This window comes from Oxyura jamaicensis, chromosome Z (assembly GCF_011077185.1).
Source record: "Oxyura jamaicensis isolate SHBP4307 breed ruddy duck chromosome Z, BPBGC_Ojam_1.0, whole genome shotgun sequence".
Lineage (NCBI taxonomy): Eukaryota > Metazoa > Chordata > Aves > Anseriformes > Anatidae > Oxyura > Oxyura jamaicensis.
The window spans coordinates 8,511,294-8,526,692 of NC_048926.1; the positions used below are offsets into that span (position 1 = coordinate 8,511,294).

At 41.2% G+C, this 15,399-nt stretch overlaps 1 protein-coding gene across 1 annotated transcript in view; it reads right to left on the bottom strand.

The window, feature by feature from the left end:
* Positions 1-2,554: 2,554 nt before the first annotated feature.
* KIAA1328 (KIAA1328 ortholog) overlaps positions 2,555-15,399 on the bottom strand; it is a 173,348-nt gene continuing 160,503 nt past the window's right edge. Inside the window, exon 11 of the mRNA XM_035310300.1 lies at positions 2,555-5,992. Within this exon, the coding sequence (XP_035166191.1) occupies positions 5,779-5,992 (214 nt within the window). The 3' untranslated portion in view covers positions 2,555-5,778. The remainder of the gene's footprint in view (positions 5,993-15,399) is intronic.

Below are 15,399 nucleotides of genomic sequence, written 5' to 3' on the forward strand. Positions count from 1 at the left end.
GACACCCCTTAGAAGTCATCCAGGGGCTTGAAAACAGACCTTGTGCGCACCAGGCTTAAAGGACCTCACTTATCAAAGAGAAGGCTGAGCAGGGAGCTTACCACTGCATAGGGGTACTTACTGTCTGGGAACGGGAACTGTGCTGTCTTGTTTCTGTAAGCACAACTATGTCCAGCAGCTGGAAATTAAAATTAGACAAATTCAACCTCAAAATAAGGCAGTTTCATAGCAGACAAACACCGGAAGATTTTGACAAGGTGCTTTTAAAATTTCCATGCAAATACCTCACAGACAACTCTAGCTTGGGAAAGAACAGGCCCCTATGTCTGTGAATCCACCTCACCATTTCCTTCCTTACCAGCTCTAGAGGAGGAGAGGAGCTCCCACACTGCCCTTGATGCTCATGACACTCACCACTCTGTTCAGAGAGGGACTCCAACTGCATCCTTGCTTCAAGTCTTTAAGGTAGTTGCCAACAAACAATCAGAAAGACAACTTTTCCTGATTTTTTTACATTCCATCTATAGACACGAGATAGAACGAACTTAATGCTCTAAGGCTGGTTATTAAACGCTATGAATGAAATGTTGGTTTGTTTGTTTGTTTGTTTTTACATATTCAGAATGATTCCTGAAGTAAAGAAACTAGGAACTGGCATCTGTTGCTGCAGCCTGTGGATGGGTTTCACTGCTGGGACCATCTGGGCTTCTCTCACCTCATATATGTCAGGGCCTCATCCGTCAGGGACATGTGAGTTTCTCCAGTTTCCCAAGGCCTGAAATGGCCCCTCAAGCTTCAAAACATATGAAGTCTGAGTCTCAGCTTCTCTTGGATGAGAAAAACTGGCTGATATGCTTCTGCTGCAACAGCTTACAGTTCAGAGACAAATTGCTGGTGGATATGCCCAGCACCTCTTGCCATGGGCGCAAGTCACAGCCCTTCAGAGATGTGGTAATAAGTATAATTCCTGATCATCTTCACCAGCCCATCCCAAAGCGCTGCAGAAGGAAGCAAAGTGGCTTTCCCAAAGCTGGGAATCAAACCCTGTTCCCCCAAGTCCCCATCCTCTTGCTGCAGCTGGGACACACCAGCATTCCCTTTGAACCACACTGTCAAAAACCAACAGTAACCAGACTAAGTTGCTTTTCTTGCCCTTTTTTTTTTTCTTTTTTTTTTTTTTTTTTTTTTTTAGTGAGTTCTGCTCCAAACACCCTCCACAAGCACCATGGTGAAAGCTCTGCTACAACCATGCCAAAGGTTCTCAAGGTAGCCTGTTCTCTCGCGGCGACGTGGCACCACATTAGAGGAAAACATTTATTGCCATCGTGAGCTGTTAAGACTTCAGGAGATGCGGGGAGCAGGTATGAAATTGGGAAAGGCATTTTTCCAGAGAGACACCCAGTCAGAGCAGACTTCAGTGCTTCTGCTGGTTTAAATCACCTCATTCAATATTCTGTGTTGTCTTATGTAGCAGGCAGTTATGTAAATTTATAAATCATACACTAATTAGCACACAATTTCACAAATTTGTTAACAGTGAAAAAAGAGGTTTCTAACTAACCAGGTTGTGCTCTCTCCCCCTCAGACGGTACAAATTCAAAGACTGCTCAGAGGTTGCGTTTCAGAAAATCTCTGCTGCAACTTTTAGAGTTTAACCCTGGGCTCATGTGCGCTTTCAGGGGATATCTTTTGGATAGCTCAGGCTGAGTCTGTCTCAAGCACAGCTAAGCCCCTTCCTCTCCTTCCTTAGCACCAAACCTCCACAGCTCAGTGGATCACTACAAATTTTGTTTTTCTTGTTTCTCCCTTATTCAAATTCTTGCTATATCCAGTCTCGCATTCTTCTGTAATCTAAGCCCACACCACACTTCCTGCCAGCAATTAAATTCAGTCCATGCTTTGGTTACCTCTGGGCTTCACCCTGCTACTCTCCCTGTGCTCTAGCCTCCCTGCCTAAATAAAGTTTGGTCAGATAAAGTTAGGTCATTTCCTCCTTTGCCTGATTTACCAGGTATGCTTTGGACAGTAGCTCCCCAAATGCAGGAGCATGGTCTGGAAAAGGGAAAGGGGTCATAAGCCCCAGCTGGGAACCAGTGCTTGAAGACATTTCTCCCTAATTGACATCCTATATTTTAACAGATCATCTCTACCTTCAGAGCTGGCTCAGCTCTACTCAAATTATACCTTCTCTCATCCTTTCATTCAGTTCTCTCCACTGCATCCTTGTCCTTTTTTGTCTCCCTCCTTTCTTCCTTACTATTAAACCCCACCTTTCTGTCCCAAAGCAAGGTGCTAGCTTCCCATCTCTCCTCTCCTTTGTGTTCTGTTCCCCAAATGTCGAGCTCCAAAAGAAGTCTTGCTCCTTTTCACAACAATACCCATGTCCTGGAGAGAAAGAGAGGGTTTAAAACTATTTCCTTATCTATTTTAGCAAGCTGGAGATTTAGAATACACATGATATGATGGTGTGGAAAATGGAACATATTGTCAATGGCAATTACTACATCTGCATCAGACAAAAGGAGCCAGAAGATAATTCAAATAAACGAAAGGCTGGAAGATTAAACGATATCCCCAGATAATTTATTAGATTAAGACCTCACATACATATATAGATATATGTTCAAGATGGTACTCAACAGTGAGACTGGAGAGGCTACAAGTGGAACGGATGTGATTGCTACAGGTCCACCGCGTGCAAGGTGCACAGAAGCAACAACTACACAAACATGGCCAGTGCATGTGTACGAGCCACTCGGGAAGAACACAAAGTGAAGGTATGGGCAGCAGCCTTAGTAGGAGTCATGTCACTCCACAAAGCCTCATGTAAAACACAGCCCAATGTGTAGCTAAAGCATATTAACTGGGAACACTCTGGACAAACAATCTGTGGCTGGAGTAACTCCCCAGCGGCAGCTTCCTAATATAGGAGCTTAAACTTAAAAGGACACTGTCAAGTGATTGCTTTTGCTAGTTTAATTTTTGCATTTCCTCTACTGTTTTAGCAGATGGAAAACAATTCCCCTCCCAGTCCCAACTACTGATTTTGTCCTTTCCTATTTGACAATCATTGATTTTTTTTCTAAGGCTATAAATGTTTTAATAACTTCAACTTTGTAGTGCCTCATGGCAAAATATCTTCGCTTGCACTGACTGCTAAACACTATTCCTAATGTACTGCTGATAACTAGAGCAAGAGCCAGCATTATAAAAAATGATTTTTCGCAGGGTCTGCCAAATTAATAGCTTTTGCTTCTCGGTTCACATCTCACAGATAGTTAAAACATGCAGGTCTTCATCCATCAGATATTTCAGCTATCTTAATTGTAGAATTCTTGGCTACATAAAGGTATGCCTCCAATGTAGCTCTGACTGATCGACAGCACCTTGAGCACAGAGCCCACAACCCTGACAGCGTCTTTTGAAAAAGCGCTACTACCAAAATATAGATTCAAGTCAAAAGTCACCATCAGAATTAGAATTGTTAATGGACAAAATGGATCATAAGGAATCCTAAAGCAGTTAAACATTGACACCCACGAGGAACGAAAGAACGTAATGCTCCCATGCAGTGTTCTTGACTGGGTACACAAAGGCACCTTTCAGCAGATATACTTCTATTTTTTGCTGTTTCAAAAGGTCAGTTAGCACTTATTAGACAAGGCAATTAAAGTTTCAGTCAAACTGGAAAAGAGAAGAGAAGCAATCAGACTGAAATCAGAGAACTGTTTTTTAAAAATCCCAAAAATGCAAAACAAAAACAAGAACAAAACCAACCCACAAAAAAAAAAAAAAAAATCAAACCAAAACCTTAAGATCTATGCGCTGGTCATAATTTTCATGGTTTTCCACGGTTTTCCTGCTGCTCCTTGTATGTTTTTCTCTTCCTTCCCCACCCTTTCCCTGTCCTCCTAAAGAAGCAGACTACTTGGCCAGCAGAAACATGCTGAGTGAGAAAACCTAGTGCCCCATCTGCTACACTTGGTTCAGGGCACTTGTCACGTCTTTGGGGCTTTAACCAGAAACCTGTGCCTTCACAGGGTCAGGGAGCAGAACATGAGGGACACTCAACAGCAGATGGACATATCGGAAAGAACTATGATGCTTCACTGACAGCAGGACAGACCAAGCAGGGCCGTTCCACAGCAGTCATTTTTTGGGACAGTAATGGAGCTTCCCTCCTGTGAACTCCACCAGGCACCTTTAAAAATTCAGCTGGGACACAAGGAAAAGGTACCACCTAATTCGTGGTTAAGCCTGAGCCTGAACGAAACAGCTCAGAATAACTTAAGGTTTACCTCCCCCTTCATTCTCCTTTTATTTCACTGCTCTAAAAGCAGGGTGCTGCCAAGGGGTGCATGCTACATATCCTGCATCATGCTTGCTCTTCCCCAGGAGGCACGGCATGCCTCATTGCAGTCTTGCCAGCTCCTCACAGAGCACAGGAGTACCAAGCCGTGCACAAGAGTGAGCATGTTGGAGGCAGGCAGCAGCGATACCCCAAGGATCAGAGCAGCAACTTGCTGCCATTAAGATAAGCAGGGCTGCCTAAAGAGACCGGCAAAAAGCTGCACTGGCCCACCAATTGGTGTCTGGGAGCAAATGGCCTAGAACTTGTCTGTACTGGCTCAATTCTACCTTTCCCTCGCTGCAATTTTACTGTGCAAAATGAGTATTTTAGCCTCATATTTCTAGGAACACATGCCGGTGGCTACTGTTACAATAAAATATGAACACTGCATTGTGGAGAAAATGACCATTAATCCTGTAATCTGCAGTCATTTTTACCAATTCTGCACATTTCTTTAAATAACCAAGTACATGCAGTAGATGGAAGTGCATTTAAATAAACTGAAATAGATACAGCATGAATAATTAAAGCCGGCAGGGAAATGTGCATTGCGAGCCGCTGGTGGAAATAATTACTGATTTGTCTTATTTACAATGGAGCCTGGATACCAGATCAAAATAGTGCAAGTTAGTGAAAATGTCTTAAGACTGTTCTTATCCTACCACAACTATGTATTTCATCTTGAAAAGTACATCCCATAGGTTTTGGACCACTACAACATCTGACTGTGTTCTGCTATTTCAGGGTTAGGTCTCCCAGCGCATAAACTATGTCAAATAGCACTGATTTAAAGAGGAATACATTTCACGTGGATGCCTAGTACCTCAATCTGCAACATCGTCTATTAATGTTATTAGACACTGTATAGTTGAGCTTATGATATTACCCCCTAAAAACCCAGCATGTTAAACATCAGAATGCTGAAGGAAAAGGTAGATCATAAAATCACTGAAAAAAGTAGTAAAGTGCTTGTACCTTTATAATATGCCAGGCTTTAAACAGACTTGTTTAATTAGAAAATAATCTACTTTGAACGTTATGGTTCTTGAATGTTAGGCAGTTCTTGCAAACTGCTTTAGAGCTAAAAATCAATAATGAAATATACTTCTGATATGAGACTGGCAAAACTGTGACTTCAATCTATTAGAAAATGTTGTAGATGAAAAAAAAATCTGCTTTAGAATGATTACTTGCCACATGAAAGGTTTAGAAAAAAAAGTTAACGCTTTCTGATTGGTCTATCCCACAAACATTCTTGCACCATGATTACTAACTCCAAAATGAAACTGGATGCTAATTAACTATTAGAAGAGGGAAGACAATCAGTTGTCACTCAAATAATTTAAAAATGGTACTTTAACACAAACAAATCAGAAACAAAAAGTTCCTAAAAATTCTACAGAAGGGCTGTAGAATAAAGAGCAGTGTCAAATGAAGAAAATCTCCTCGAGCAGCCGGCTCTCCTCTATCTCATCTGCTCTGCTTCTGGAACTGCACAGGGTCTGGTACCAAGACGACGGCCTGCGGCTCACATGACGAGGTGTGTGCATGTTGTTCCCATCACATAACTCTCTGTAGAGGTGTCCTGGGGTAGATATGGGACTCATAGCTTCAACCAGGTCCAGAAGAGAGGTTTCATACCTACAGAAACACACCAAGAAATTGGAGTTCCAGTAAGCATCACACAGGCATTGAATCCAATCCCTCCACCTGCTTAATCCAGACTAGACCTAGGCTTGTCTAATGGGGGCCATCAGTCCAGAATGAATTTTGCTGTACGAGTTCATATGAGGAATACCAGCACAGAGGTGGTGAAAAAGAAGCGAGCAAAGCATGGGTGCTTGGGTTATTTTAAGCCGTTTCATCAGCTTTTCCATTTGATGTGTGTAATGTCTTAGTCACACTCTGGAGATTGAGGACAGGATTCAGAGATATAACAGCCAAATACACAGAACAGGTACAAGACAGACCCACACAGGTAATGGCAAAGTGACTTATACACTCGCTGCACTTTTTTGAATAGACCTCTACACTTGATTTAGTTTCCCGGGGATTTGAAAACAGCAGGAGACTTTATTATTATTGCCACAAACTACACGTGCTTCCTGTAAATCTCTATGCACTATATGGAGTCTGTCTGGTGGAAGCACTGAAGGAATATAATCTAAGCAAGGCATTACAAAATCAACACTTCAGGCACCACGAGAGAAGGCAAAGGTGCTAGACATTACTCAGGCTGTCCTTTAAGCGTGAGTACAGATGTGGGGGAAGGTTGCAGGCCAGTGTTAGCTAGTAACGCACGCTGAATAATGGCAGGTACTTTAGACAGAGACTTCCTATTAATATTCACACAAGACAAGACCTGATCCAAATACCAGCACAGGATTGATCATTACAATACATTTTCTCCTGTCCAATTTTAAATGTCTTAAACAATACCGGTTCCCTGCCTCCCCAGGGAGGCTGTTCTCTAATCTAAGAGATATAACTCCAGAGTTTTACCTAAAAGTCCCCTTCATTCCATTTTGTTGTTAACACCAGCCTGCCTAACATTCCCAGTGCTGAAATAATTCAGGCACTCACATGCAGAGAACATTATTCACAGCACCCAAGTAAGGTATCAGTGTGGCTGGTTGGTTTCTGCAGGGTCCCTGTCACTTAAGGAGAAAGAGTTCATCCACAGAGCGAGGAAAAATCTCAAGCTGTTTCCTGCTTTGAGTCATGGTGGAAAAACCTTGGGTTTTCCATTCAAGGCAGGGGCAGCCTAGGAAGACTACTCAACCAAATCAGCCAGCTGGGTCAGGTTCCTAAACTCAGACGGGATGAAAATCTTGAGTACAAATATTCACAACAGTTTATTGATGTGAAAGATTAGCAGAGACCAGTGGATTTTCCAGAGGTAGACCACCACTCGTAATGTCCAGTCTCCTTGTGCAGCAGCAGGAGGTAAAGCAACTTTCTTCCCTAAACCAGCAAAGCTGTGCAAAATACCCTTCATTAGCTCCAGTGGTGAGTGTTAGTCCCAGCAGCTGTCAGAACACTGACTGTGACAAGCTAACCTGTAGCCACGTTCAAGAAATGCTGAAATACTTCCTCAGCTTACATGAGTTAACTGGGGCACTGGTGGGTTAATACTGATATTAATGGCAATCTTAGTTATTCTATTATTGCTCCAAAAGCCAACTCTTTAATTTCCTTTAATTTTCATTGATCCTTCCAATTTGATGGTAGCCATCATTCCTAACACAGCCTGACTCAATACAACCGCATCTCAGCGCTCTCTCCTCTGACTATCTGTATTAATTTCCTTCAGGTGTACTAGCTTGCAGTTCATCCGATCAGAAACATATTTTGCCAGATGTTTTCATATTTTTCATGTGTCTACATGTCTTTCTATTATGTCTGTTCAAAATTACCTCTAATAGACAGAAATTAGTGACTCAAGCCCAAAAAGAGAGCTTCAGTTTTGTTTCAAATGGACTGTTTCAAATGGCTAACCCAACCCAAATGTGATGTCTTAGAGTTACTCTAACCAAGAACTTCAGACGGACAGAGGCAGACATGTAAGACCACTATAAATGGGCCTGTTGTTTGTATTAGCATTCAGAAAGTACCCTCTAAAAACCGAGGCTCCCTAAAAATATCCCCGGTGTAATACAGAATAAGATATACTGCTAGTGAGAACTATCACATAGCTATATTAGACTTTCTCACATAAAGAAAGTTTTAGACTAGACTCTACAGATATACACAGATGCTTTGAACCCCAAAGAAAACCAGTTAACACATACACTGGTTTCATTAGCCACACCTAAAACTTCTTTTTAGATTAATCTAGTCTAGCATACAAATGCTTATCTCCGCTGACTGTAGTGCTATCATAAAATTTCAATTTCTCCAGCAGCCACATTCAATCACAGATTAGGTAGGGGGAAACCAAACCAGCCAGTGCATTTATAGCAAACGTGCAGGCCCTGGATTTCAGCAGTACTTTGGAGTTTATTTCTTCTGCAAGTTTATCTAAGTTTTACAGCATTTCTGCTATCAGGAAGGCTAAATGATTTGGCAGATTACAAGAGCAGCAAATAGCAAAGATTATGTAAAAGACCAGGTGTTGTAAATCAGTCTATTTGACACCACAGTTATATATGCAATAAAGTGAATGAACTCTGCTAACAGAGCGCTATCTGATAAAGAGAATGCTCCTTGCAGGTATTTAGTGTTTAATCCCATGATAATAGTTTGCCCTGGTTTGTCTAGGCAACATCAGACAGCATCTGGCTGGAGGCAACAGTGTAGACCTAGAATGGTTTTAAGCTTGCAAAGACAATTTTCTCACTATTTATTTGTATCTGAATATTTAAAGAGACACAGAATGCTCAAAGCCCAAGATGAAGCTTTCTCTAAAAACAGCACATGTATTCCTTCCATGATCTGCCTAAATGTGCAAGCAAAAACAGATTATTGAGATCACACTTCATGGCTTCAGCAAAGTCAAAGCTGCAGCATCAGGCACCCAAAAGTCAGAACATTTCAGACATGAAAACTGATCTGGCAAACTTGGCTTGTGAATACAGAATGCTCTTTTAATGGATAGTAACAGTCAAGAGAAGCCATCGTTCATGCTTCCCCAGAAGAAAAAAATCCCAAATGTTCTGCAGAAGTAGCAGCACTGTACATTGAACTACATACAGAAATTCCTCGCACACAGATGTTCAGCCAAGCAACCAAGTGTTCCATCAGTGCTAGATGCTTACATACATTTTCTTTTATGTGTTTGGCCCTTTCAACAGAAGGGAAATGAGGTGGACAGCTGTCCCCTTAAAGCTGGTGACAATACAGTCGGTCTTCACCTTTTAGCAACAGCTGCCAGTATGCTGGGAAGTCTTTTACAGAACAGACTGGAAAACAATCTGTTTTCTAAGCCCAGTCTTGACATTTACACCATTTGTATTTTTTCCTCTGACCTTCTTAAGCTTGAAAGTCTGCATGTTTTTCCATGGCAGAAGAAAGTTTATGAAGGCTACTCTACAAGCTTGGATTAGAAGTTATTTAGATATCATAGAGTCTCCATAAATTCCATCAGGAGAGGGGACACAAAGAATTGGCATATAAAGCATAAGGAAGGCAGGGCCACAAACAAGAGGATGTTGAGAGAACAGACCAAGATAAGCACTGAAACTCTTCTTTCAATGAAGAAATTTGACCTTCGTTTTTAATGTACAGGTAAAACTCCAAATACAGCTCAACAGAGAGCAGCATGGAGATGCCCAGACTACCTGAGAGCTACCACAGGGATCAAACCTTTGTAGCTGTGTCAGTGTAGAACTGTGACCTGGGTGGCTAAACCCACCCTGGTCAGGCATTGCACCATACCGTGACGGTATTCTCCTAGTCTCCTGTGTACAATTAACAAAGGTTGCTGGAAATTCGGCTCCTCAGATGCTAAAGTGTTTGTGGAAATTTTCTTACAAACTTCCAGCATTGGCTCCTAATTAAATACGTATCTAGTAGAGTTTATAAACTCTTAATGTAAAAGACAGTTGTAGTCCATCACTGAGGTAAGAGAAAACATCATAAAGCATTACGATTTACAACAGGTCATTAAAAGTTCACATTTTAAAGAAGGAAACAGTACAAAATTGAGCACAGGTTGGCACAGAGTCAAACCTTTCGTTGCACAGTATTTCTGTTCCATTGCCCGTGCAGCAGAATACAACACTCTGAACATCTACAGGTGCATCTTACCTTGCAATATATTTCAAAATTGAATGGGAAGGAAGGTGCTTGCATTTTTATGACAAACACGCAAATGTGGCTGTTGCTCTGGGAACCATAAGACCACTTATTCCCAGGATGGTTGCTGAGAAATCACCTGAAACCACTTGGTATTCTGTCTAATAAAACCTGCTGAAAAATCAGAGTTCAGACAGTCCCACAATGTACAGTACTGAAAAAATGGCCAGGTTACACAGAAGTGATGCACAGAACTCATTACTGTGCAGGATATTAGAGAAAACAGTGCTCTTGAAGGTAACCACAGAGGATCCTCACATCAATCAGCTGAACAGCAATGTTTGTTTATTTATTCGTTTAGACATTTGGGATGTGTCATTAAATTTTTAATGTTTGTCTATTTCCCATTGCTGGTAAAATATATTATATTTCTTATATGGTGTTCAATTTTTAAACTATGCTATTGTATTTTTGCATTGTGCAGTCCCATTTAACTAATAATATCATTTGCTCCTTCCTGAAAAAACAGCGCAACACCAAACAAGTTTGATACTTGGAGGAGCAGAAATTTCCCCATGAGGCAAAATAACTAAACTTATTAGAGCCATAAATACTCTGGCAGTGAGATATATGTATATTTCTTTAAACAAGCACTGTCAGATATTATTTGATCACTATGTTCAGAGATATCTTTTCATTTACAGTCTCTGAAAATTTATTCTTCAACCATAAATGTGTACAAAACACAGAATGTCTCTTCTGCAAGGTGATGGCATTTCAACAAAGCATACTGGCAATACGGTTTTGGAGATTAGTAGCTATATAGGCTTACTTTATTTAACTGTATATACCAGAGGAAATAAAAAGGTTTATTTTTATACTACTGCTTATATTTTCAACATAAAGTTCAAAGTGATTTACTAATGTTACATGAATTGCCTTTGAATTACGGTACAGTATTGTGCCCAAGTACAAAGCCTAACACTATTTTGTATTCATAAAACACCATCTGCCTCCAAGCATTTTACAAACGCTAAATGCAGCTAAAAACACCTTCAAGGGGTAAGGAAAAGACCCATTTTACAGAAAAGGAAACCAAGCTTATTGTTGTTATAAAGCAAATGTCAAATCCCTGCTTGACTGGAACAAACAGGGCAAATAAAAGCAGCTTCCACAGGAGAAAATAGATGCAGGTAAGGTATGGTGTTAGCAGCCAAGCTACCCCAAACATGAAGACAACACAGTGGTGTTACGGCTTGAGGTTATCTGGAAAAACTGGCTGGGATGACTGAATGATTACCCACCTCAAGCTAATCCAGGTTCTATTGGTGATGGGCAGAACTCTGCCCAAATTCAGGAGTCCTAGCCACTTTCTGCCATCTTTATTCCTGTGTCCACAATTCTTGCGCTAAGGATGCTACAGGTTATATCCCTGGCTCATCCTTTCAACACCCAAGTATCAATCTTTTGTCCAAAAGTATGTCTGATTTATTTTTCAACTTTCAGCTTCCACAATGTCCTGTGAGAGCAAGCTCGGAAGGTTCACTACCATGGAAAGACATCCTCTTGCTTGTTTTAAATTAATATTCCTGTAGTTTCATCAAATGCTTTTTAAGGATTGACCGTAGTTACTCCCTCTCATCTGATGGTACCTGGTGAACAACAGTTCCATATTCAGTTTGTCCACGTTCACAACTTTGCAAACCTTGATAATTTTCCCAGTTAGTTTCCTTCTATCCGTAGCTTTTTTGTCTCTCTTTCTGTGGCAGCTGCTTCATCCCCTTCATCATTTTGATTGTCCTATGCATCTTTTCTAGCTTCTGCTCTTTCTTGAGAGGCAGAGACCAAAAGAACACAGAGGAATCAAAACGTGGGTACACCAAGGCTTGTGTATCCACAAGCTTCTGTGAAGCTTTTGATTTTACAACTTGTAATCACCTCCTCTGGGTGGGGCCTTGGCCAACCTGATCTAGTGGGTGGCATCCCTGGCTATGGCAGGGGAGTTAGAGTTAGATGATCTTCAAGGTTCATTCCAACCCAAGCTATTCTATGGTTCTATGGTATGATACTCTGAGTTCAGTATCATGTAGACATGGTGTTGATGACTCTTACCTAGGTAAATTACCTTTTCATCCATCACTTTTGATGCTTTTTTGGAGTTTCTTGCTATAGACACAACACTTGACTACCCAAAAGAATTTAGTGTAATCCACAAGCATATTATGTCATCTAAAAAAATTTGCTGTTTACTTCTTGTTCCAAGTCACTGATGAAGAACCATCCCAACACTGGTCCCTGCTGACTCTTCTGCATCATGACAAAAGTATATTAAGTCCCTTTGCTTGCTATCATAAAATGATCCGTAAACAGATAAAAGGACTTTCTTCCAATCCTGTGCAAACTTGGTTTCGTTAACGACCTTTGGTGTGAAACCTTGATAATGGCCTTTTGAAAATTCATACACACTGTGGGTGGTGGATTTTCTTTGTGTCAGTAGATTTCTGGGTTCAGGATCTTCAACATCCTACCCAGTGTTTCGGCTTCTTTCTTCTCTGCCTCCCTCCTGTATCAGTATAAGCCAGATTTTAGCCAGTATGCTATTTGGCCCAGCAAGCCTGAGATGAACTTGTCAATGAAAAGGAGAGACTAGTAGGATAGGAAATGAAAGCTGAAAAGAGAAGATGATTTTGCAGTCATTCTCCAGAAAGCCACAAGTCATGACAGGGAACCTTGTCTTTCCTGTGACCTGATCTTCAGTGACCAAAGAAACCCCTGTAGGAGTATCCCCATGTACTAACTTCTCAGGATGCTGAAACCCCCAAAAATGAACCCAGAGAAGTGCAATCTTTGAGGCTGAAGCAGCAAGAGAATGAACAAGATTAAATAGGGACTCAGAGACAAAGGGACCGTGCCAGTTAGCCTGAGATTCCCATTTCACTTTCATGCAGGCTGGGACTCGGAACAGACACTTCACCATGGGAAACAGGAGGAGGCAAATTCAGCAGTGCTGTATGTATTTAAACCAACTCCAGGTTGCAATGTATTTCTTGCCTGTAACTGTTCTGTATTTTCCAAAAGTATCTCAAAGTTTCTTAATTCTTAAAGAAAAAGATCAGACTGCAGAATAGTTCAAAGCAATTAAAAAAAGATCTAAGTCTTTTATTTAAAATACATCACACAATGTAAAACAGAATATATTTACAGTGTCCTCAGCAAAAGCCTCCCGGAGTGCTGTAAAACCCACACCCACATAATGGAGAGCTTATAGTATCAGAGACTTTTAGAGAACACTCTGAGGCAGTATTCACAGAATCATAACCCAGAGAAGGAAAAGACTTATTAGATCATCCAGCCATCTCCCCGCTGACAGAGAACCATTCCCTACAGTGTGCTTCCTAACATTTTTTTTGCTAATAATCAGCCTCTTGCTATTCTCCTAGGGAATCCATTCCACAGCCAAATATATCTCATGCTATCATTACCATTATTACTTATTTACTGGCTACAGTATAACCTAAAGGGCCTTGATCAGGGGGACCTACTCTACAACCACTTGTAAGAGTGATTCTCTGTCCAAAAAAGCAAACAGTCTACACAGACAAAGTCCAAGGGGAAAGATATACAATTTAGGAGATCAGAATAGCATGGAAAACACCACAAATGTTGCATGAATTTTTGCTTTAGAGTTTTGTAGGAGGAAAAACTATGTATTGCAAACAAGAACACAGAACAAGAATGTGTTTCTGATAGTCAGCTAGAGATAGACAAGGAGGTTTTTTCTTCCTTCCAGTTTCACACTATTTGTTATAGCTAAAGATCTTGCACAGTACTGAAAAATCCGTCTCCTATTTTGGTGCAAATACTCCTTAAGTATTTGAATATCATTACATTTCTCCCTTCTGCTCCAGTCTCAGTCAACATTTATCTGAGCCACGCGTATTTTAATCTTCTCTCATAAATCAATACCTCTAGCACAGCAACAGATTTTGCCACTCTCCTCCAATCTTTGACAGCATCTTTCCAGTAAACGATCACCCAGAAACAAGCACCACATTCCCCACGTGTGGTTACACAGAAGCCGAGAGGAGACCAGCTCCCTCCACCACTCACACAGCGCACGCCTTTGAGGACTCAGATGACAACAGCCTTTTTGCTGCTTTCACAGCTCTTGCGCCCTTCCTAATTTGTGTGTGTTGACACACTGCACTGTAACGCAGCGCTGTGTGCTGTCGGACCTACAAACTAATGAACAGAATGCCTCATTTTGTGGGGTTACTAACAATTTTTGCAATATCTGGTGGAAAATGACATCAGAGATTACAGCCTTTGCATGCAAGCACAGGGAGAAAAGTAACAGAATTTGGTAACAGCATCACACCTTCACTAACCAAAATGAGCAGTGGTAGACAACCTTCTCAGTGTGATACACAGTAGTAAAGAGGTAAAGAGGACGTGGTGTTAAAAGAGGTTGAGCACTGCTTGTTTGCCCCTGGTCTTTTGCATACTGTGCAGAGCCAGTGTGCTAAAGGATACTGGGTTCAGCATCAGCATCGAAAAACTTTCGTCCTAAGTCAGGTCTGATAAGAGATTTTTTATTCCACAGCTTTCACCGTGGCTTCACCTATGATAACAGCCAGCTGGCTGTCATTATTGAACTAAGAGTTACTGCTGCTCTCATTCCTCCTTGCTAAACAAACAAGCCATTTTCACTTACCCACTAGTCAGAGACCAACACCTTTTCCTCACCTTTTCACACGCCTGTCTCAGGGCTCCCACCCCTCAGTTATCCTACCTTTTTGCTACTGGAAACTCAGCCTTTTCTATTATTTCCTCATTGGACTCTCACTCAGACTCTGCTGCCATGTTACCAACCTGTCAAATACAACTGAAAGAACTTCTTTATTGTTTTTGTCTCTGTGTGCTTTTAGTAGTTAAAAAAAACAACAAAAACCCCAGATCGTTTCTTTTTAAGGTATGGCTGCAGGCAGCTGAATTGGCATAACTGAGGTTGTAATAATTCTGGAAGGGGGAGAGCGAACAAAGACATGAGTGCTGAGAAGTAAAGAAACCTTTTAAATCATATCTGCCAGTGACAGAAGAATAATTTAGAATGAAGTTTTAGTAGAAAAGAAAGGAATTACAGAACCATGGAACTACCATGGAGTTTAACAACCACCTCTGCAATCACTCTGTTTGTATTGTCCTTCTCTCCCCTCCCACATACCCGCTTCTGTCTCATCAAGTCTGAAAGCTCTTCAGATCAGAAAATGAACCTCAGTATATGTACAGCACCTGAGGCCCTGATTCTGCTG